The 23,217-nt window shown below is 41.3% G+C and overlaps 1 protein-coding gene across 1 annotated transcript in view; it reads left to right on the top strand.

Moving 5' to 3' along the window:
• Window positions 1–23,217, top strand: part of MAP2 (microtubule associated protein 2) — a 104,326-nt gene that overhangs the window by 59,693 nt on the left and 21,416 nt on the right. Inside the window, exons 5-11 of the mRNA XM_067298742.1 lie at window positions 3,156–3,413; window positions 5,734–9,540; window positions 9,790–9,996; window positions 10,410–10,544; window positions 14,863–14,924; window positions 18,976–19,161; window positions 20,873–21,026. Of these exons, the coding sequence (XP_067154843.1) occupies window positions 3,156–3,413; window positions 5,734–9,540; window positions 9,790–9,996; window positions 10,410–10,544; window positions 14,863–14,924; window positions 18,976–19,161; window positions 20,873–21,026 (4,809 nt within the window). The remainder of the gene's footprint in view (window positions 1–3,155; window positions 3,414–5,733; window positions 9,541–9,789; window positions 9,997–10,409; window positions 10,545–14,862; window positions 14,925–18,975; window positions 19,162–20,872; window positions 21,027–23,217) is intronic.

The raw sequence follows: 23,217 nt of genomic DNA, 5'->3' as shown, positions 1-23,217 counted from the left end.
CAGCTGATGTTTCATCTCACAGCATTTGACTAACTCAATCTTGAGACACGGGAGGTAAAGTTAAAAACATTACCGAATTCTCTTGAGATTTTTGTCTGAGGAAAATAGAAGTGTATGCCTGAAATTACTCAACAGGTCATTTCAAGAAAACCAGAATTGTCCAGTCAGCTGAGTCTTTTCAATGTAAAAGGTATCATACGGAAAAAGGTAGCACAATACTGCGGCAACACGGACTTCTTGGTCAGTGCTAATAACTGAACATCATTAATGTCAGGATGTCTACCTGAAGCTAGGGGAGACAAGATCAGAGGAGTAGCCCTACTACAGGTGGGTGCCCATAGCTGTACTTAAAACACTCCTGGACTGGTTTATTCATGAGCACCATCCTTGTGGGTCGTATGCATTTACCTCTAGTGAAAGTGGAAGATTCCAGAGCAACATCTTTGAGGAAGAAACAGGGAAAAAAGCTGAATCATCTATGAAAAGGTAGGGCATTATGAAACACCCCTCCTCACCTGCTGCCTGTGAGTGAGCACTCTGTTTGGCATAAAAGAATCCACCGCACAAAGGGAATATCTACAGGATTCCTTCATTAACTCATGGATAACTTACTGCCATAGTTTGGGAAAACAGGATATGACTCAATCTGTAAGATCAAATAGATATATTTTCAGGAGAAAAGTCATTAGATTATTGAATATTTAATCTAAGGTGAGGCAGAACTAGGAGCAGATGTATAGGAACATGAGAAAGATGTCCAGCTCAGATCAATAGTCTCTTTAGGTATTTAGTTGACACTGGCCAGCAGTAGATGCTTAGAGAAAAATATAAGAACAGTGAAGTCGTATAATGATGTTTTCCTCAAGTACACTCTCAGACTCCAGTTTGCAGCTTGAAGGTAATATTTTTGTAGTTAACAGCCCTGAAGAGATTTTTCTGTTTTTTCTCTGAACCCTTGCAAACTTTCAATATCCATAGCAGTGTGTGTTTGTGTGTTTGTACCTTTTTGTCTCTGTAGATATGTTTGCTTATCCATTCAAGAAATGTTTTTTGAAGCTGTAGCCAGGCCCTTTACAGCTGCTGTAATGAAGTCTACTTACTTCATGCAAATTCTTTTTCCGTGTTTCTTTTCTTTTTTATTGTCTGTATACTCAGCATGTTTATTTGATGAGTTGTAATAATTCTGAGAGAACCCTTATGTTCTGTTTGCATCAGTATTCAGGTTGGGTTTAATCTCCCCTGATTTTAACCATCTCAAAGCTAGGCATTTAGTCTGACCGAGTACCTGGGCCCCTCCACGAGCCAGTGAGTAGAGACAGACCTGCAGAGGAAGATTCGTGCCTTGCTAAGACAACTATCTCACACGGATTAGATGATTTGCCCTCTGGAGGTCTTTTCTCCACTGCTCTAGAGGGAGCTGGGACAATACTTCACGCTGGATGCCTAACCTTTAGACATTTCAAGCTAGGTATGTACTGCATTTATCTAATAAAAAGTTTTGGAGGGTAATTACTGCTTTGGTGAGTAATTAATCTTAATCACATGGCATTGTGTGAAGCAACTCTGCCTTAAAAATGGGGTAAAATTAGAGACTTTTCTTATATTATTTAATTGAAAGGGATGTACATACAAAAGAACATAAAACCGGAAAAAGAAAAGTGAAGCAAGTTGTTCAAGAGCTTCTTACAGCTGGACACCTGCCATTCTGCTAAGTTGCTTTTATGATCTACCCATGTGTAAATATCCCTGTAACACTCAGGCATCAGTCCAGTTCTGATTCTGAATCTTCTGCCTTCTGTTCATTTAAGATATAGTATCTAACATTAATTTCACTTTACATTTTATTAATAATGTTGTACTCTCCATAATGATATTTTCTCAACCTGAAATATAGTATTTGTGTTCCTTAAATCACTTTTTAAAGGCCATAACTGAAGTAGGTGGTTGATGGGCTGTTTTTAACTAGGCCAATCTCAGGAGAAAAATCAAGCCCTTGTAAAGAGGTTTAACTCTAATACAAATGGGCTGGATACAGCCACTTCCAGATTCAAAACCACTTGTTCTAAGCCTGATTCAGCGAAGTTCTTAAACATGGGCATACTTTAAGCTCAGACAGGTCATCAGGTTGATTTCAGCATGGCTGCTGGTCGGCTGCTTAAGTATTTTGCTGAATCAAAGCTTTCAGGCTTAATCCTGATTTCCTATCAGAGGGGATACCAACAGAGCGAAGCAGTATTCTGTCTGAGCAGCAATGGCAGGAGTTCAATCCATAATGAAGACTTCGCTAATCATTCTTCTGCTATGGCAAGAATAGAATAAACACCAGTCTTGATGTTAATATACTGATCCTAGCAGCCCATAGGCTAAGTGATGTATTTTAGAAATTCAGATGAAGGGACATTGTACTCACTGGTTTCCTTGACTTAATGGGGGGGGGGGGGCTAGTGGGGGGAGAGAAAAGAAAATGAAGAATCTTTGTGTTAAATCTGTGATTCTCACATACAGAGTTCAAACACTGGGAAGCCTAAGAGAGAAAGGGTTTATAAACCCGTTCTGTATAGGAATCTTGGCTGAATTCTTGTGAAACAATTAGTGATCAGCCTTGCGCGACATTTATTAAGATTATGGAAGTGGCTGAATATTTTACCAAATCCCAGACCCAAATGATAGATTGACTCACTAGCATTTATCAGTCGAAATAGTCAATGTCAGTGAAATGAAGTTTATGCTTCATACCTTCCCTCATGCCAACTGAATGTTCTGTGGTGGATAAAACAGCATATTTATCAGAAAAAAATCAGTGTACTTTTTGAACGCACTGATATATTAGTGTTGTCAGAGCCATCCATCATCCAATACCATCTCCATTTGCAATGAATATCTGACCCACAGTCATCTTTGGGAGAGGTAAACCTATAAAACACTTTCAGCTCTCATCTTACAACATTATCATGCTCTGGGGGAGAAAATGTGTTTTTTCCTAAGGAAAATTCCGTTCCACAATGATTAAAATGGGCTGAATCCTAGCAGTCCTTTGACACGCTTAAATCTAAAGTGTTCGGAGCTGAAAGTGTTATGTGAAAGCATTTCTGTTGAGCTTTATGCTGTATGTTTACTGTTGGTGTTGATGTCGCCTCCTTTTTCCATCCCCCAAGAAGAAGAAGCAGTAGAGAGTCCGATGGCCGTGGAAGCGAAACCTGCTGCTCTTCCTGGGAAGCAACTGGGGAAAGAGCATGGGCTTGTTGAGCCTGCACACCAGGCAAAGGGCCTCAGTGAGGGTCAGCCGGATTCTGGTTTGGAGGCCAAAGTGTGTTGCGAAGACAAAGTGCCAAGTGTGGCATCCAGCAGGGAGAGTGTAACAATTGTGGCGGAAACGCCCCCGAAAGACACATCCCCTTCCTTGGCTGAGGAAGGTGTGTCCTCCTTAGGATTGCATGTGTTTGCTGCCAATGAATTCTCCTCCAGCTTTCTCCAGTGCTTTCCAAGGCTGCTTCATTTCCTGTTCTTCCCATTTATTAGTATGACTGCTCTTGTTATTATGCTTGAAGAGTGTGTAGCAGATAATCCGATTGCATAGGTGGTGTATGACAACATGGTTTCCCACCACTGCAGCTGATTCCTGATTTTTACTTTGCCATGATACAATATGCTTTGCAGCTAAGCTGATACCTCTGCGTAAGCCTTCTCCCCCATCTCAGATGTGTTTGCCAGTCACATTGCTAATCTGTGTATATTTTTTTTTCTTTTTGGTGCAGAGATTCATCTGCTTTTCTTTCAAAAAGTAGATTTATTGACTTTGAGTATGACATAAAGAGGCTTAAACTGTAGAAATGTTTTCATTTGCAGTGTGCAGTATTTTTTGTGCTTCGGTGCATTCTGGTTTAGCTTCCCTAAAGCTATCGCTTCTTTTGTCATATCCTTGCCATTCATTGCATCTACCCGCTCTCTCCTTGACCATTGCCAGAACTCTGATTTTTTGTGTGTTTTACTGTATTACAAATGTTTAACCCTGATGGAGTTCCTTGCTCAGGCAAAATGTCCATCACTTCGACTGAGATATCTGCCTTCATCATGAAGTTCAGGACTGGGCGCACAGGGAAAAGTTCTGATTTGCTTACCCGGGCAAAATATTTATTGCAATCAATTGGTTTCCATAAATAAGAACTAGGAAAGGGCTTCAAGATTGTCCTTTTAATGGTATTTCTCTTCAGTCAGGGTGAAGACAGAGTGCAAAGACACTTTGTACAAGGGTAGTGATGTACCCATTCACTGCCTGGCTAAGAAATGCTACCTTGGGAAGCCTGGTATTCTTGCCCAGCTAAGGAAGGTTAAATTACTTTGGCAGTCAGAATATCTTTTGATGCCACTATTATTGCTCATTGGCATTACAGTTAGATGAATCTAGCAAGATAAGTTCTGTGAAACTGATAACATCAGCTCATTGGCCATGTTTGTACACATTTTACAGTTTGCAAGTAAGTCACCGGTCACCAAACTTAAAAACGTAAAGGAGTAAAATTACTGTAGTTGTAGATTATTTGTTTTTACTTGCAGAGTTTAGATGGCAGTACCTTTTTGACTAAATGTTAACATATGCAAATGTTTTAAATAATGGCCAATACTTTGATATTAATTGTTCTAAAAAACAATAGTCATCAGAGTCACAATATGGCTCCATGGACTTTAAATGAAATAATTAATACGAGGAGATTCATATTTGGCCCAATGTTTGTTATGACAAGTTTTAGAAAAACATTTTTTAACGGATCACTTCAGAAGGTTCTACCATACTCTGCAGTATAAGTCCTCATATTTTTCGTATGATATACTTATATATTTTTCATATGATATTTTTCATATGACAAAACATGCTGTTAATAATTCACAGAGCATGTACAAAAAAAATTTAACCAGGTATTACTCACTAAAAACATGTGGCAGACTGTGAGAGTAGCATTTTTCATTTTAAAATAACTTAGGGCCTGATCTACAGTCATTGCAACACACCCAGTGTTCTTTGACTTCAGTTACAGCTGAGGATGGCTGGCCATTTTGAAGACTAGGTCTCCAAGATTTGAGACTGTTAATAGCTCCACTGATGATTTACACATGCCAGTTTCATGACAGCAATGAGATTTTTGCCATTTGCCAAAGGGTAAATGTGAGAAGTTGGTACAATCCAAAAAGTAGCCTCTTCTGACGCTTGGGACACCTCTTATATGTATTATTTATTTAGTTTAGGCCATACATAAAAGAAAAATCTGATATAAAAAAGATAAACGTATAAATGTGTATGTTCTAAATGTTAGCAGCATGCAAAGATACTATTGATTGGACCTAATCTTGCAGACCTTACTAAAGGGAAACTAACATAGACTTCATAGTCCAGCAAAGCATGCCAATGAAGTGAGGGTTATATATGGTTTTATTGTTGTATACGAACCACGAAGATGAAGAAGTCATATAAAGTCATCTCATTTCAGTGGTCACAGATTTACCTGTGTACAACTCACATTTTCACTGTAAAACCTCATATATTGAGAGCAAACCAGGATTTAACACTTTAAAGCAGATTTCTAAGTGGATAGCCTTGCTGCATGTTTGCATCTTTTTCCCTCTCCCTTCCATTTTTCATACCAAGATGATGTTCTAAGCCACATGACTGCCTGCCTGTAAGTGCTTTAAATAATTATGTTGTAAAACCCAAACAAACTACTTCAGATTTACTTACAGCCACGAAGATGGAAAACCGTGTCCAGGAGGGCGCACGCCCTTTCACAGCAGAACCATTAGATACAAAGGAACATGAATTTTGGAAAGACATTAAGACTGGTGAGCAACCTAAACATGATGCCTTAGTTCCGCAGCCAGCAAAAACAGAGGCTATAGATAAAAAGGATTCACAGAGCAAAGACAAAATACCTTCACCTCTATCAGAACAGATTTTGGAAACTGATTCACAAAAGAAAGGGGAAGCCAGTTTTGCAGAACCTGCTGCAAAGCTTCCTGTTTCTCAAGAACAGAAAGATTTGTCATCTGAACTGCCTAAAGGGAGCAAAACAGAAGAAAGGACTGCAGATGTGCTCTTGCCAGCCAGCCAAATAATCTCTATGAAATTTAAAGATGACCTTAAAGATGTCCAAGAGCTTGCCATCACACATGGCGGAAGTTCTCTGTTGCCATCAGAACCCAAGGCAGATGCACTCAAAAGTGAACTTCCTTCAGACCCATCTCCCTCTGTCCTGCAGAGGCTTCCACCCAAAGACCGTTCCAAAACAAAACAGGAACCCACTGATCAACTGTTTGCCAAAGATCTCACTAAAGATGAACAGATCCACAGAGACAAGACACCAACTCTGCAAGGAGAAGTTTCGGTAGTAACTGTAGACGGCCTGAAACCGCTGAGCATGCAGAAGATCCCTGCTTGGGGGGAGGAAAAGGACATGACCAAGGATGAGAGTGATGAGGAGGAAAGGTACGACTTCTATGATAAAGGGGAGGCTCGAATATTAGACGATGGTAAATTTACCACAAAACCCGAAGAGAAGACGCTTTCTGTAGACAAAGCAGACTTTCAAAAGGATGGTGAAGCTAAAAGGTTACCTGATATTTTCAAAGCAGAAAAAGACATGGACCAAAGGGGGCTCCCAGCAGCAATGGACACAAAAAAGGAGGTGCAGCCAACCACAGAGGTGCCCCCAGGCAAGTTAAGCCAAGAACCGATCCTTGAGAAAGCAAGAGAGCACCCTGATACCACTCAATTATCCAGAACAGTGGAGAAGGCCCCTGAGGCACCAGGTTTAACCAGTGACAAGACTTCTACTCTAGAACCTTCTCAAGCAAAAGATGTTAAAAAAGACACCAAGGAGGATAAGATAAGTGTTTTGGATTCAGTTACTCATGAAATGACAATAGAAGAGGATCGATCAGGAATGTCAAAGTATTTTGAAACCTCTGCTCTGAAAGAGGAAGCAACCAAAAGAGATGTTCTGAAACAAGGCAGTGATTACTATGAGCTAAGTGACACTAAAGAGAGTGTGTATGAGCCTTATCAAGCAGATCATCTAATACCTGAAAACAAAGAGGAAGAGGAGGAAGAATTACAGACAGAAGTGGATCAGCAGCAGAGTGTGCCTGGTCATGAAATAGGGTACAGTACCCTTGCTCAGAGCTTTCCACCAGACAAGTCTGAGGAACCAAGTTCCCCAACAGAAAGAATGTTCACTATTGACCCCAAGGTCTATGGGGATAAGAGAGAGCTCCACAGTAAAAATAAAGATGACCTAACCCTGAGCAGGAGCTTGGGACTTGGGGGTAGATCTGCAATTGAACAGAGAAGCATGTCTATTAACCTGCCCATGTCCTGCCTGGATTCAATAGCTCTAGGATTTAGCTTTGGCCGTGCACATGATCTTTCTCCCCTTGCTTCAGATATTCTAACTAACACTAGTGGAAGCATGGATGAAGGTGACGACTACTTGCCAGCAACCACGCCAGCACTGGAGAAGGCTCCCTGCTTCCCCATTGATAGTAGAGATGAAGATGAACATATTGAAGAGGAAAAAGCAATGCCTGAAGAAAATGTCCAGCCTGAGACCTTGGTTGAGTCACCTTTCCCAGCCAAAGACTATTACAAAAATGGTGCTGTAATGGCTCCTGATCTCCCTGAAATGTTAGACTTAGCAGGGACCAGATCTAGATTAGCCTCCGTGAGTGCAGATGCTGAGGTGGCGCAAAAGAAATCGGTTCCTTCTGACACTGTTGTGGAAGACAGCAGCACAGCCCTGCCACCTGTGACAGATGAAAACCACATAACTCTAAAAGCTGAAAGTCAGCTGGAAGACTTAGGCTACTGTGTTTTCAATAAGTACACAGTCCCACTCCCTTCTCCAGTTCAGGACAGTGAGAATTTAACGGGTGAAACCTGTCCGTTTTACGAAGGCACCGATGAAAAACTGAGACGTGGCCTAGCTCCCGACCTGTCTTTAATAGAAGTGAAGCTGGCAGCAGCTGAAAAATCAAAAGAAGAATTCCTTAGTGAAAAAGATTTAGGTCAACATGCCACTGGTGAATCTGTTCTGGTGAGGGACTTTGAGCAGGAGAAAAAAGAGAAGTTGGATACGGTGCTAGAAAAAAGTGAAGATCAAGTTGATTCTAAAGAGGTCTACCCCATTAAAGGTACAGAGCCAGAGAAGACAAGACCTGAGGCAATCTTAGAAGTGAAAGAAGAGGGTGTGGTTGATAAATTTCATGTAACTGATGATACTGTGTATGACAGAATATTAGCTACAGAGGTAGCAAAAGAAAAAGATGCTGTTTCTTTGTTGATTGAGAAGGAGAAGACTCTTAGTGTTGTTCCTGAAATGGCTGAGATAGACACTCCAATAAAACCAGATTATAACGCTATAAAGCACGATTTGGAAGTGGCTGCAAGGAGAGCGGACCAAGAATATCAGAGTCAATTAGATACTAAGATCCGTGAGGTTGTTTCTCCTCCTTCAGGGCAGGACAAAGCCTCTGTTAAAAGAACAGAGCCTGAACCTCAAGAAACTCAGCAGAAAGATCAGACCATTTTGTCCAGAGAAACAAAGGATGCAGATGTACTTTCCAAGACTGAGCCTAGTCATGTGAAGGACAACAGCAAATTGACTGAAACAGAAATTAAGGAAAAAGTAACTAAGCCTGATCTGGTACATCAAGAGGCAGTTGACAAAGAGGAATCATATGAATCTAGTGGGGAACATGATCAAGCCCAAGAAAGTTTGAATGGAGAATCCTTGAAACCAGAGGATATCAAAGGAGAACCTCCAAAACCTCCTGTGTCAGGGGAAGACACTCCTGCAGAGTTACCAGCAAAGGAGCCCTCTGTGGAGCTCCCCCTTCCAAAAGCTGAGCCTCTGCAAGAAGAGACTGCTGATGTTCAGATGGAGAGCATACCACAACCTACAGAGGGAACTGAAAAGATTCCAGATGCAGCTGTGAAACCCATGGAAATCCAAAAGCTGCTGCCATGTGAAGTGACAGCCGAGGCCACAAAAAGGGAAGAACATGAGGAAGAAGAGGTACAAGGAGGACAAGAAGAAAAAGAAGAGGATAAACAGCAACTTATATCAGAAGTGCCCCCAGAAGTAGACTTAGGGAAGCCCACCAGTGAAGAAATGCCAGCCAAGGTTAGCCCAGAAGCACTACTTGAACTGAAAGGCATTATTGAATCTGTGGTGACAGTAGAGGATGACTTTATCACAGTGGTGCAGACAACAGTTGATGAGGGTGAATCAGCTTCTCACAGTGTGCGGTTTGCTGCTACCCAGGAAGACATGGAAACAGGGGACTCCCAGGCTGAAGAGGAACTGGAGATAGAAGAAGTGGCTGACATTCATGCTGAGCCCAAGGAGGGCTCCCCAGAAGCTCCTGCTACACCTGAGAGAGAAGAAATCCTGCTCACTGACTACAAGACAGAGACGTGTGATGATTACAAAGATGAAACAACTATCGATGACTCCATCATGGACACAGACAGTCTCTGGGCGGATACTCAAGGTGTGCATTATCCTTTTTGTTTTGTCTGTTAAGCATTTTTGGCTTCCAAATCATAATGATCAAAAAGCAAAATTATTGTAATAGTAACAGTAATCTCAGCGTATTTCAGAAATGTGGTAAAATAGTATGCCTTTTTTATATTAAAACATCTACTCTGTCTTCAGCTATTTTTACCCTGCTCCTCCACAGTATTGTTAACATTTGTTACTAATCTTTTGTTTGTTGTTATAATTTGCTCTGATCCTACAGATGATGATAGGAGCATCATGACTGAACAGTTAGAGACTGTTCCTAAAGAGGAGAAGGCAGAGAGAGAATTGCGAAGACCATCTCTTGATAAGCATAAAAAAGAGAAACCTTTTAAAACTGGGCGAGGCAGGATTTCTACTCCTGAAAGGAAAATAGCTAAAAAGGAACCTAGCACACTCTCCAGAGATGAAGTGAGAAGGAAAAAAGGTTCATTTAACACTCCCTATTACAATATATATTTTTATATATATATATTATTTTTTTTTTGTACTACTGTGCAGTACTATCAGGTTACTCTGTTGTAGAAGATGTGTATCTTAATAGTATTAACTGCAGTGCTTTTTAATTAGACATTGTACAATTATATGAAAAGCTATGTGCAAGGCTCACTGCTCCATCAGTCCAGTTTTTTGTAGGCATTCCCACTCCACATTGGGTAGCACATCTGAGGTTAATGCACCAGGGCTTCCCCTCTTCCGACTTAGGATTCGTTCACCCCAGTAGAACCAAGGCATCGGGTTGGAGTTGTGGAGCAGTGGGCCTGCCACTTGATGTATTGTCATATCAAACTGTTTGGTGTTTTTTCCTGATTCTATGCTTTTGTGTTTTCTTGTCCGTAGCAGTGTATAAGAAAGCTGAACTTGCTAAAAAAACTGAAGTTCAGGCCCACTCTCCCTCCAGGAAAATCATTTTAAAACCTGCTATCAAATATACTAGACCAACTCATCTCTCCTGTGTTAAACGGAAGCAGACAGGTGACTGCGTTCTGTTCAATTATGCAATGTGGCTGGCAAACATAGACATTTTTTTTTTGTAAATCTCATGGCTATAGCAGCTTCTCTATTTTTTATTTTTCTTCTAAGAATATCAGTCTTCACAAATAGTATTGCTTTTTTAATGTTTTGTATCATTTTTCTTTTCTTTTCTTCTTTCTTTTCCAGTGTTTGTTTGTTTGTTTGTTTAATGGAGGCCATGATCATGTATGCTTGTCATTGCTTGGACCTCCAAGTGCTGTGGTTGTATCCTGGCATCGTGGTTGTAGTGTGTTGTTGGAGGAATTTCTAGTCTTTTTTTTTTTTAATTATGCTTTTATTTTTTTCTGGTGGGAAAATGTTGACAGCTTAAACCATGGTATGCATTTCCATTATTTTGCTTTTTTACTCTCATGCATAATAAGAAGTGTTTCAGACTTATATATTGTTGATTGATGTTACCTGCATTGACACTTCCCAATCTGTTACTGATGTTTATGATGTACAGTCAAAATCCACAGGGGGAATCCAGCCACAAGCAGTATGAAGCTGAAAGAGAAGAAATCTGGGCTCACACTACGAATGCATTCCAAGCAAAAATCTTAATATTTGGTAGAGGAAGATGAAAGAATGAAAAAAATATATTCCTGTTAAATCTTGATAGATGTATCATTATTTAGAGGACCAAAATGAGAACATTTTCAACATTTTCATCACATTACTCTTCTTGTTACTGTGAGTTCAGGGTGAAAAAATTATCATCTCTGAATTTACTGTTGATCTTTAAAAAAAAAAAACAGAAAGAATTGCTAAAAGAGGCCAGATTCTCTGTCGTGTAACACATCTGCATGCTGCAGTGTAACTACTCATGAGTGGAACTAGGGTTATCAAGGAAAGAATCATGCCCAGCAATGTAGAGCTACCACTGTGTTGTACAGTCATAGGCCTCTTCTAATGACTTGGAAATTAAGAACAGGATTTATTACTCAGCACAGAACAACACAGTGCAATGCCGAAAGTGTTCCTAAGGAGTCGCTCCCATGCGATTTTGCACCAATGAGTCACCCCTGTGCTAAATTTGGACCATCTTCAATATGCAGTTCTGCCTATTGAAAATTCAGTAAAAGGGTAGTATGTGAGGGTAACTTAAATACCGTACCCCAACAGTATAAAGTGTGTATCATCTACAGGTTGTATTCCATTAGGAAAACAGAACTAAATATTTGGTCTTGTCTTTGCTGGTGTGAGGGAATCCAGCGCTAACTCCCGTCACAAGAAGTGGAGCCAGGGAAGGAAAGGCTGATTGGGCCCCTCTGTGTTGCGGTGGTGACTCCTCCTCTGCTAGCAGTCTATGGGCTAACTTACCCTCTAGATCCTGGACTACTTCTTGCCACCTTTTCATTGTTTCCTGAAGCACAGTTTGATCAGCTCAGAAGTTAGGACCCGTAATTCACAGCTTCTTTCAAAAGACCCACGGGGTTCAATAAGCAGTGGAAATGAGGAGTTGATGCTTCATGTCATGAAAAAAGCGTTGGCTTTGTAGCATTCTTGTCTTCCCCTACGCTTCTACAGCCATGTCGTCAGTGCTGTCTTGCCCCAGATACTCTGTTACTAACTCTTTTGAAATCTTCTGGCCCGGTAGTGTCCCAGAGAGGCCTGACTCATACTGATAGACTCACAAAAGGAAATCTGCTGGGTGCTCCAAATGTGTGCTGCCTGGCAACAGTCAGAGCTTTTTCTCTCTCGCTTTAATACATAGTGAAGCAGACATACTAGTCAAACTGAAAAATGTAATACAAGAACAACCTTCCTGTATGTTTAAATACAAAGGTGGAGAGCAAAATAAAAAAAATCCTTCTGCAAATGAGGCAAACTTTCAGTTGAATTAAATCCTCTGGCATTTGTACTGTGGCGAACCAGAACAGTGGACCCAGATCGATTTTAAATTTGTAATAATGTTGGTTTTGGCCGAATTTGGAGGTTTGGGCTCTAAAGCAGAGTAGCTTGAACCATATCACAAAGTGAGCAAAAATCTCTCTGTTTCACCATACTCAGTGTTGTTGGAAAATTTACAATAACCCTGATTTTCTTCTATCTCCCCTTTTTATACTTATTGATGGGACTTGAGGGGAGGCCACATGAAAGGATGTCACATAGTACTGCACACCAAGAGTGTAGGCAGCCATATGTTAACCTACATCTCACTGAGCCTGAACCAGTCATCGAGACCTTTTCAGTATCTGAAACTCAGAGGGACATTGTTTTTCTAGCTCCATCTCTCATTTTTCTTTTATATAAAATGTAAGATCATTGCTTGAAGCCAGTTTCAATAGTCATTATGTCCTTTCTGGAATTGTCTTGTCTGCTTTAATGATACCTGGCCGACAAAGCCCCACCAAAAGTCCTTCTGCCGTGTAGTCAATACAGCTTTGAGTATATTCCAATCAGTTAAAACCTCCATATTACATTTTCTTTGACTTTCAAATGAAACATATCCAGTCATAAGATACAGCTGTCTACATCATAAAGTTAAAATTTGCTCGTATCTTCTGTGTAGTGGCCCAGGAAATGAATTATTTCCCTATTACCTCAATACCAGAAAAAAAATCACTTGTCATTGTGAGGCAGGCACAGCTAAATACTGGTAATTTATGCCACGGTATTGTCCAGTGAGGGACTTTCAATCACCCTGCTTTTTAAGAGGTTCACCCTTGAAATTCAGCAAAGAAGCAATAGGGCCAGCTTTGAGGAGAGCCCTGTGAAGCCTCTGCCGTGGCCCGCGCTGGCGGGCGGCGGGGCCCCGCCGGGAGTGGCGCTTGCCGCTGGCCTGTCCCCTGTGTGAGGTCACAGGGGCGCGCGCCGCCCCGCCGGGATGCCTGCCGCCTCCGGCATGCGGGGCGCTTGCGTTCCTTGTCTCCGTTCCTGGGGTCAGCGCCCCGACATAAAACATGTTCCTACTTAAACTGGCGGCAGAGCGCATAAAGACACTGTGAAGTCATGATCCAGATCTTTTGTTCAGATGGAGGCCTCGTGGTGCTCTCAGGTAAGTCGGCACAAGCAGCACGAGCCTGCTTTCCATGTCACAGCGGTGGCACGGGGTTCGGTGCCAGCAGAGGAAGGAGAGACGCTCTGTACGATTATTTAAGAGACGCAGAACAGACCACAAACAGCAGTAACAGATGTGGTAAAATGTAATGCAGGAGGGCTGTGCCGTACTTTTCCCTGTTACAACTTCAGAACTAAAGTACGCAGTATTCTTTTCCTCCTCCCAAAGTTTCTCTCCAGCTCTTTCAGTTGAGCTAAAAGAGAAACGGCAAGGAAGCAACATTAGGAGGACAGAACTATTGAGTGGGAAGTTCAGTCCTGTGTTGGAAAACCAGGGATCCCCCCACCACACCTGGTGCAAATGCATGCTGCAACTGTGCAGGGAAAGGAGAAAATTCATTGGTATTGTCCTGTACAGTGTTTTAGGCTGGTTTTGTAGTTGAAAGACAATTAGGATTATAGCCAGAGAATGTCATCTGTGCCCACTGTCCTGCTTCTGCATTTACTAAGCACCATTCTGGCACAGATGCCAAAGGATTTTCTGTAGCAAATTGCCTCCTGAAAAGCAGCAGTGGGGTGCAACTAATAATCTGCTTTCTGAAAAGCTCCAATTCCCAAACTTCTCCTAAGGATGGAATCCAAGTCAAAGATAGAAACGCTTTACCTCAAATCATGTTGTAACAGATAAGTGAAATACTGGATTAAGACACTTGCTGTCCCAGATTTAATTTGAATTCTAAAGTCTCATGGCTTGGTTGACCCACAGCACACTGAGCTTTTGGGCACTACTGGGATGATAATTCAGCAAGGAATTTCTCTTTCTCTTAGGAATTTTGGCTATGTTTTGAAAAGTGGTTGGTGATTTGAGGGGCCTCCATTTTAAATTTTTCAAGGAGCCTGATTTTTAGAGGACAGTAGGTCAGTGCTTTTAAAAATCAGGACTCTAAGATGTCTCAGGATAGACCTTCAGAACTACAGGCTCTTATAATTGTCTGTCATTTTTTGAAATTTTTACCCTAGTTTCTAGACTTCTAGGAACATGAAGACAAAATTCTGATTTGTTTGAAATGTGTAGAATACTATTTTATCTCAAGTATAATGAATATAGGACATTTTTAAGGCAGGTACCTTTCTATATATAGTTTACTAAGACTAATTCACCAGGTAATTGCTTTGCACAGTAGTTCCAAGGCATTTGATCGTTCTAACAGTATACTAAATGGAAATGCTTATACGTGTATTTTTTAACCATCAAGTCTTTGTCTGGGTCTCTCAGCAGCAGGTGGTGAAACAAACCAGGCTCCTGGTGTATTTAAACAAGCAAAGGAAAAACTCTCGGTGAGTAAAGTCATCTTCTAATCATCCATTTTTATAATCACCTTTTTGTCCTTATTTCAGTTGTTTTTGTGTTAATTCAGTAAATAATTGTGTGTTCCCTTTAGAATGTTTTTGCCATATTCATTATTCATTTAAAAGGGTAATTAAAGCCATCTTTCCTGAATAACCCCTGAATTACAGTCACAGGTAGTACGTGATGACAGTTTGCAAATCCACAGGGGGCAGGCAGACTCCAGACTCCTGGAGTTTGATGTTGTTCTGCATTTTGAGCCTAGTCCTCCTCCAGGGGAAACTGTGCCTTGGGTCTTTTTGCAGCACCTGACCCCTTTCTCGACTGTTAGATACGAAGAAATCCCTGCCACAGGGCTGGCTGGAAGGCTGTGATGCACCCTTACATCTCCACATGTTCCACAGAGCTCATGCCTGTTTAGAAATTATTAGCCAAGAGCGTTTTATATGTGAACAAGTGCTTTCTGATTGGCCAGTTCCTGCACCACTGATCTTTGTGTGTTTTAACCTGATAATTACGTGCCCTGCCTTCAGCTGCTCTGCAGCCTCTTCTGCTCCTTGCATCTCGTTCTCCTCTGCTGAGTTTCCTTCAGCAAATACTGCAGTACCTCTTGCCCTGCTCCTGTGCTAACCCTATGCTCTTCCTGTCCCACCACTCTAAAATCCCCAGGAAACCTGCTTTCACTCTCCCCTAAGCAACTCTTTTTTCCATGACACTGATGCATGCTAACCCACAACTTCAGCACAGCAATTATTTGTCGTTGTTTACCACTGTTAACAATAATGTAGAAGTTCCTTAAGATTCCCATTATATTTCCTAATACATTCCATGGCTAATATGTTTCATCTGTCTAATCAGATTGCCGGTTCCTTGGGGAACAAAAAACTATGTCTCATAAAGTGCTATGCACATCATTGATGAATTGTAAGAAATTGGTAATAATGATAACAGCATAACTTACTTGAGGTTATACAGGGAGCTGTGAAATTTACACCTGAATTCAGCCATGGATTTGGGAATTTCATGTAGTGTTGTAAGTCTGGCCTATTTTAGCTCATAACTGAGGAACTGCTAGAGCTTCTTTACTAAAATAGTAAGAAATACCTAGACAGGCTTCTGGTCTGAGTCAACTAAGATTTAATATTGTCTTCTCTTTGGGGGTGATCAGTATTTACCCAAGAGAAATCAATACTAGCCCATTTTCAGAGCCTTCTATGCTTCTGGAGTGCTGTAAGTATAAGCACTGCATAATCATTCTCTGAAATGGTCTGCTTTGTATACATCTTTCTTCTTCCTGTCCCTCACCTTAGGGCAAAGATCAGAAGTCTGTCCCCTGCTTACTTTCTCTCCCTGTTGCTTCCCTTCTCTGGTTGCAGCACTTGCCCATCTCTTGGACATTTTCTCCTTTGTGCCTTGTCTTCATCTCTACCTTCCTAAAGACCTCTCCCTTTTGTTGCTGTGTGTGTTCCTGTCTCCCAGCTTTTCTGTCCTTCAAGTGCAACCTTTTCCTCTCCACTGGTAATGTTACACCATCCAACCCCCTCAGTTTGTCATCCATCTTCAAACCACAGTTTACATATTACATTTCAGAACAAGTTCAGGAAAGGCTAAGCAGTTCCATCTGCTGGAATGAGCTGTGTACCTGTGTCAGCAAAATGTTAGGAACATCAGCCATGCATTATGAATGTGTATTCCCTAGCTAGCCTCTGAAATAGTGAGCTTTCTGCATCCCATCTTCAGCAATCTGAATCACTGAGTCTTTATCAGGGCTACATTGATCTTTGTCCCAAGGGCAGTTGTCACTTCCATCAACATGAGTTGTAGCAGAGGTCAAAGGTAATATATAGCTAACAGAGAATAAGAATAGTTTTCTGGGTAAAGCACAGGTTGGGACTCGGGCATTTGGTTTCTTAACTTGCTCTACCAGTCTTCCTTGAGCTTGCCACTGAAATCGGTTGGGCTAGATTCTGCTGCTTTTATTGATGCTAAAAAGTGCCCTGCTCCTAGAGTAACACCAAGGAGGTGTAGACTGATAATCCCGGAGTGATGCATTAGCTCAATGTCATGCTTTCCCCCAAGTTGTTCCGCTGAAAGATCTTGGTCTTGTCCATCTTCAGGATCCACATTGGATGTGTGTATTCATGGAGGACACTGGTATGCAATATGAGTGAAAAGGACAGGGTCTCCTCATTGAGCAAGATTCTTAATCTGTAAGGGCTTTTCAGTCTCACTAGGGGAATCATTCTGAGGGACACCCCAAGCTGAAAAAAGCTAAAACTGCTAAATGAACGTTTGGGCCTCCAGCTGTGGATGCTTAGTTTCTCAAGTTCAGTAAACCAGGTGAAAGGTGCTTACATAATGTCTGCTTTTCAGAACCACCTGAGATACTCAGCTTCCACAGAGTTTCAGCATCATTAAACACCATAGTGTTTTTGTAAATCCAGCCCAAATTTTCTCAACTGGATGGGACCCAAAAATTGAATTACGACAAATCAGGCTAAGCCTGGACAAGCCTTTGTTGTGACAGAAACATTTTTATTAATATTGTTCAGTTTCTGTTTAAAATAATTATACACTGATTTATTTGTGTATTCCCTTGAAGTGAAATAATTATTAAGAAAAAGTCATAATTATTTTGCAAAACTGATTTTAGAAATATATTCTTGCTAGAAAAGCATCTCCATCCTTGGAACTAAACTCTTATCTTGCTCAGCAGAGCCACCTGATATGGATGGTGGTATCCAATAGAAGTCCAGCTCAGCTGTGTTATGGGACTGAAATTGTTTATTACCCAGTTCTGCAACTCTTAATCATGTTCTGCAACTCTTAGTCATGTTAATTAGTACATATGTACTATGGATGACATTCAGCACCCCAGCCTCAGTTTTCTGTAGGCTGAGTATCTAGTCTAAGCCAGATGCTTGTCAGTAGAGAGCTGGACAACTCTAGCGTATGATTCATCCCATTTTTTTGCTCATTTTCTAAAAAAACGCAACTTGAGGGATGACTCATATACCTTTTCTGAATATTGAGAAAGTCTAGGTGACTGGCTTAGATTAAATGCCGTTTTTTTCATGGCTAAAGTTCTGTACCAAATCCCATACTTAAACTCCCATTGGGATTGTTTCTATGAGTAATTTCATGCTTGTGTGAATACAGAGAGGATCAGGACTACATTGCCAAGATAACAGCCTTGCAGTTATTCTTTGTAGCATCAGTTATACCCTTGGGAGAAAGAAAAGTGTTTCTTAAGGGAGTAGCCCTATTCTCTTTCAAAGTAACTCCTTTTTGCAGGGCAGTCAGGTGCTCCTCAGTATCAACAAAGTATTTGCAGTCTGTCCGATTGATGTTTAATTGTTTTTTTCAATGTGGTATTATCAGTATTCAGAATCAGACAAGTATCTGATCACAAGGACATGTCAACATTTCAAGCATATAATGGTTTTATCCCAGGTCTCCACATTGTCAACAGAGACTTACAAATTTCCACCATGACACCAAATGTACTTCTGGTGCCTTTAGGATTTTGTGTATATACAGTGGCATAAGAAACATTGCTATCATGTCCTTCTACCATTCTGGGAATATTGCTGTAATTTTGCTTTAAGATTCCCACTGTTTTATTCTTGAGCATAACCTGGGATACCACACTTCAAATGCATAACTTGGTTTAAAAAGACCAGGATATGTCTGTGCTCCTACAGTTTTGCACTTGCTTCTAATGCAGCCAACTAGCAGTTGTACCAGCTATTGCTGTGCCTGGCACCATTTTTGTTGTATTAATACGGGGCAAAAATAGTATCCGCAGAAAAAGGCACTCCCTAAAATCAGTAACGCTGACCAGACCCAGATGTTTTCAGTCAAACAACACAGAACTAAAACTTGCCTGCATGTCTGAGAACTGCCACAGACACGCCATTACCAGACAAAGGAAAAGTATTAATTCATGGCTTGGCTTTTTATTTTTTTTGTCCATGTTGCATGTATTTTCCTTTTGTTCAGCTTCATGTTGTTTTCTTCTGTTTGTTTTCTCATGACTAGACTGCCTCTTTGTCAAAGATTCCTGCCTCAAAGTCTAGAGCAAAGTCATTGCTTCCTCCAAGACCCAGCTCAGCTTGCTCATTAACTACTAAAAGGGCCACTTTTCTCGATACAGACAGTTATTATGTACGGCCCTCCTCAGCAGGCCCAAGAGACTGCTTGCCCTACTCAAAATCAGATGCTAAGGTAAGGTAGCCAAGTTGGTAGAAAGAGTTAGCGCAGAGATGTGTAGGTGAATTCCACGGATCAGATTCTCTCTCCACTGAGCTTCAGTAAATCTCTGTGAGGTTAACCTGGTGTTACCAGTTACCCAGTGGCAGTAAAATTGCTTATCAGGCTGCATGCTACAAAATCGATAAAAAACAAAGGAGATTCTCCAGAGGAAACATAAGTGAAATAAATTATACATAAAAGAACATGTCCTCCTTCCATTGATGATATGGATACTGCTTCATTGACTGCTGAGGAGTTGCACCCATTTGCACATGTGTAAATGTGAAGAACAGCAATACTAATTTGCCTTCCAGGAGAAGTTTAAAAGCCAAAAAAGTAACTTTCAGCCGATTAATACTCTCTGAAAACAAATTCAGTCGCCAGTGTAAGAGGGTACAGTTCTTATGACTGGCAATAAAGGCTGAAGCTGTAGGAACCAAATTTGATCTATGCATGGCACCATGTTGAAGAAGTTGCAGTAAGAGTTTAAAGAGCTGTTTGGCAGCTTTCCATCCTAGCTTCCCGATATTCACATTCCACTTGCGTTGCTTATTTACCTGATACTGACTTAATGACTATTACATTACTTAAAAGCCATTTTCCCTATTGACTTACATTTTCTGTCTAATGTTATGCCTGGTGAGTCTCTTACTGGTTTGGACCATCATCCTATTTGCCCTTGGGAGGACCATTTGCTTATACAAGAATGTCTTTGACTGCCCATGCCAAAAGTTCAACAGTATTATAACATACTCAGATGTCCACTGCTCTAACTGAGGCAAAAAGCAGGTATCTGGTGATTTCGAAATGGAAAAAGATGAGCGTGGAAAGAAGCAAGAGAAGACATCAGGGTTAATAGTCCTGCACTCAAAAAATAAGCACTAGCCAAAATTATCTCTCCTTAAAAAGTTACAAGTTAATGTTTGAAAAGGCAAAATTCACACATTACCTAATAATATAGTGTGTAGTGTATTCTAGGCACAAATATTGCAGTTACTTTGCAAGTGAATTCACATGAGAATTTCACACCTGAGCTCTAGGTGATTTTTTTTACTTTCAACTTGAACAAAATAAAAACTTGTTTCTCATTAAGAATCAAATCTGGAAGCTCTCCATATTTAGATCTAAGTATCTGTCTCAAGTAGCTCAGGAGACAGCTGCCTTTGTGTTGATGGAAAAGACATCTATGCTGGCTTCACAGGGATTTAGATAGTAGTCTAGTAGTCCCCTATCATCCACTGAAGTCACTGGGAGCTCTGTCTTTGACTTCAGTAGGAGTAAAGCCAGTCATTAATACGTGCTTGGTCAGACCAATGGGAGATGAAGGGCTTTGCCTGCACCAAAAGCTAAAGTTTATCTTGAGGAAACAGTAGGTTATTTAAGCTAGGGTGAGATTTGCAGAATTTCTTACTAGAGGAAGTCACAGGGAAATCTCCCACCAGGAATGGAGTTCTGACCACTCTGAGTGCCACAGCCAGTCGTTTCCTGTTGGGTGTTTGGCTGCAGTCAAGCGCCAGGGAGCTAATCAGAGCATGGGAGGCGGCTAGATCCCCACAGCTTCCTGCATGAGTAGTAATCTGGGCCCATGGGATGAGGCTTGCCCTCCTGTAAATAGAGAGAAATCAGAACCAAGAGAGTGATGTTTTGAAAACTAAACGTTCCTTTTTTATTCTGCTGCTACTAGGATGGAGTAAGCAAGAGTCCAGAAAAGCGTTCCTCTCTACCAAGACCTTCCTCTATCCTTCCTCCTCGAAGAGGTGTATCAGGAGACCGAGACAGAGAGGAGAACTCTCTCTCCCTCACAACTTCCCTTTCCTCTTCAGTACGACGGACTACCCGTATGTTCTTTGCATATTAACTCTCTGCTACTGCTGTGGTTGTCTCCCATCATTGTTAGATTTATCCCACTGTCATTACATCATGTGTCCCTAGCCCTTTGCACTGAGGGGTGGCTCTGAGGCGTGGTGTTGGAAATCAGAGCCTCAGATTGTTTCTGTTCAGATATCAAGTGCTTGTGCAGCAAGGTCTTGAAACCAGACATGGAGGGCATCCTTTCTGCAGTCTGCAAAGCCCAGGGCTAGAACTGCAGTTCAGGCTTACCACCCATGTTAGAAAATGTCTTTGCAGGGACCTCAGAGCTGGGTAAGGTATTTAACACAGGATATTTATAAACAACAACAAGAATGAGACAAATCTGAAGTAGGCAGTAAAAATGTTCTGATGGATCTGAAAACATTGAACCTAATAGTTATAGTCGTTAATTTGCTGTTTTACTGTAATGACCTCCCTGTGTTCTAGTCTAAGGGTAAAAGCTCTCTATTCTGAGCATTGTAAACAAGATGTTAGCTAGTGGAGTGGCTCACTGGAGGAAATCAGGGTAGTTAACCAGCAATTCTATCAAATCGCAAGCCAAAAGAAATTGCAGGACAAAGAGATTTTTACCAAATACACCCAAAACTTTTAGCTTGATTTGCATTCAGCCCAGGCTTCAGAACCTGGATGTGGTGTGGCTCCCTGCTCTCCCATAGGAATTATTCTGGCTTTCTCACTTTAGAAACCGATTACTGCCCTTCTTAAAAGAAGCTAAGGGAAGTAGATGCTAAAATTCTACAAAAGAGTCCTTTGAAATTCTTGGCTGATGTTTCAAGAGTAAAACAGAGACCCTTTGCAAGCAGAGTGACCCCCAGGTGACACAACAACTCATTCTGCTGGCTAGGAGCAAGAGGCCATTGAGCATTTGCAAATGTGGTGGAAGGGCTGAGCAATGAAAAATAAATATACCAAAGCTGCAGGGAGCTGGAAAAAAAAACATTCCCTTTCCATTACAGTTGGTATAGTGAGAAGGTTCTGGTTTAGGTTTGGTTGGGAAAGAAAGAAACCATTCAGGGAAACTGGAGGTGAAAGTGGAATATGCTCAGTCTAATGTGTCATGTAGAACAAAGACAGTTTCTCATGGATCCCAGGAGCAGCAGTGCGTTGAGTTTGGTCCATCACCATTAAGTAAACAGAATAATTACCAATTAGCTTGAATGGGATTTTGATTAGTCCCACTGGATGCTCTAGAGAGGTCCATTGGATTTATCGTTGCTGAACATTTTAAAGGTGAAACCATATATATTCATCCATTCAGCACTGAGGTTCTCAGGCTTTAGGAGTTGGTTTGTTCTTTCTCTGAGTGCTCTCAGCAAACCTTTGCTATAAACACTGTATGGAGATATCTCAGCTTCTTCTGTTTGTTTGCTGTAGAGAGTTACAAGCAAAGCTGGCTGCAGAAAGCACAATGCCACTAATAAACTGATTCTTACGTTTACTGAAACACAGGAAGTTCCATCCGGATATAAGAAAAAGCTTTTTTTTGCTGTGAAGGTGACTGAGCACTGGAACAGGTTGCCCAGAGAGGTTGTGGAGTCTCCATCCTTGGAGATACTCAGCCCCGACTGGACACAGTCCTGGGCAACTTGCTGTAGGTGACCCTGCTGGAGTGGGGGCGAAGGGGAGGATGTGTGTGTGGATCAGATGATCTCTAAAGGTCCCTTCCAACCTCAACCATTCTGTGATTCTGTGAACTTGGAGGACATCTGTCCATCTTCACAATAGAGCCATGACTCTTGTTCATCAGCTGAATGCTTGCTCAGGATTCAGATGCGGATACCAGATTACCGGCAATGGTATGTGATCAAAAGCAGCCAGGCATTCAGGTGGTATAGTTCAGGATTAAGATGAGAATTTTCACCACTGTCTAGTATAACACCCGAACTCCATTGAAATAGATGGCAACACTCTCACTGGCTGACGAGGTTATCACATCAAGTCCCAAAGATTAGATTCAGATGGTGTGTCTGGTTTTCCTAAGAGGGAAATCAGTGTCTCAGTATTGTGCCCTGTTGAGCCAGCTTTGCAAGAAGCATAGGCATTTTGGGAAGCACATCTGTACTGCAGAATGGAGACCTTGGTCACCATGTGGGTGAATTACCAGCTCAACCACAGGTGACAAGGTAACTCTTGGCAGGGTTGACTAGCTAAGTGAGA

Source organism: Apteryx mantelli, chromosome 6 (assembly GCF_036417845.1).
Source record: "Apteryx mantelli isolate bAptMan1 chromosome 6, bAptMan1.hap1, whole genome shotgun sequence".
Classification (NCBI taxonomy): Eukaryota; Metazoa; Chordata; class Aves; order Apterygiformes; family Apterygidae; genus Apteryx; species Apteryx mantelli.
Note: the sequence above shows the minus strand (reverse complement) of the source record. Positions and strands in the feature narration are given on the sequence as shown.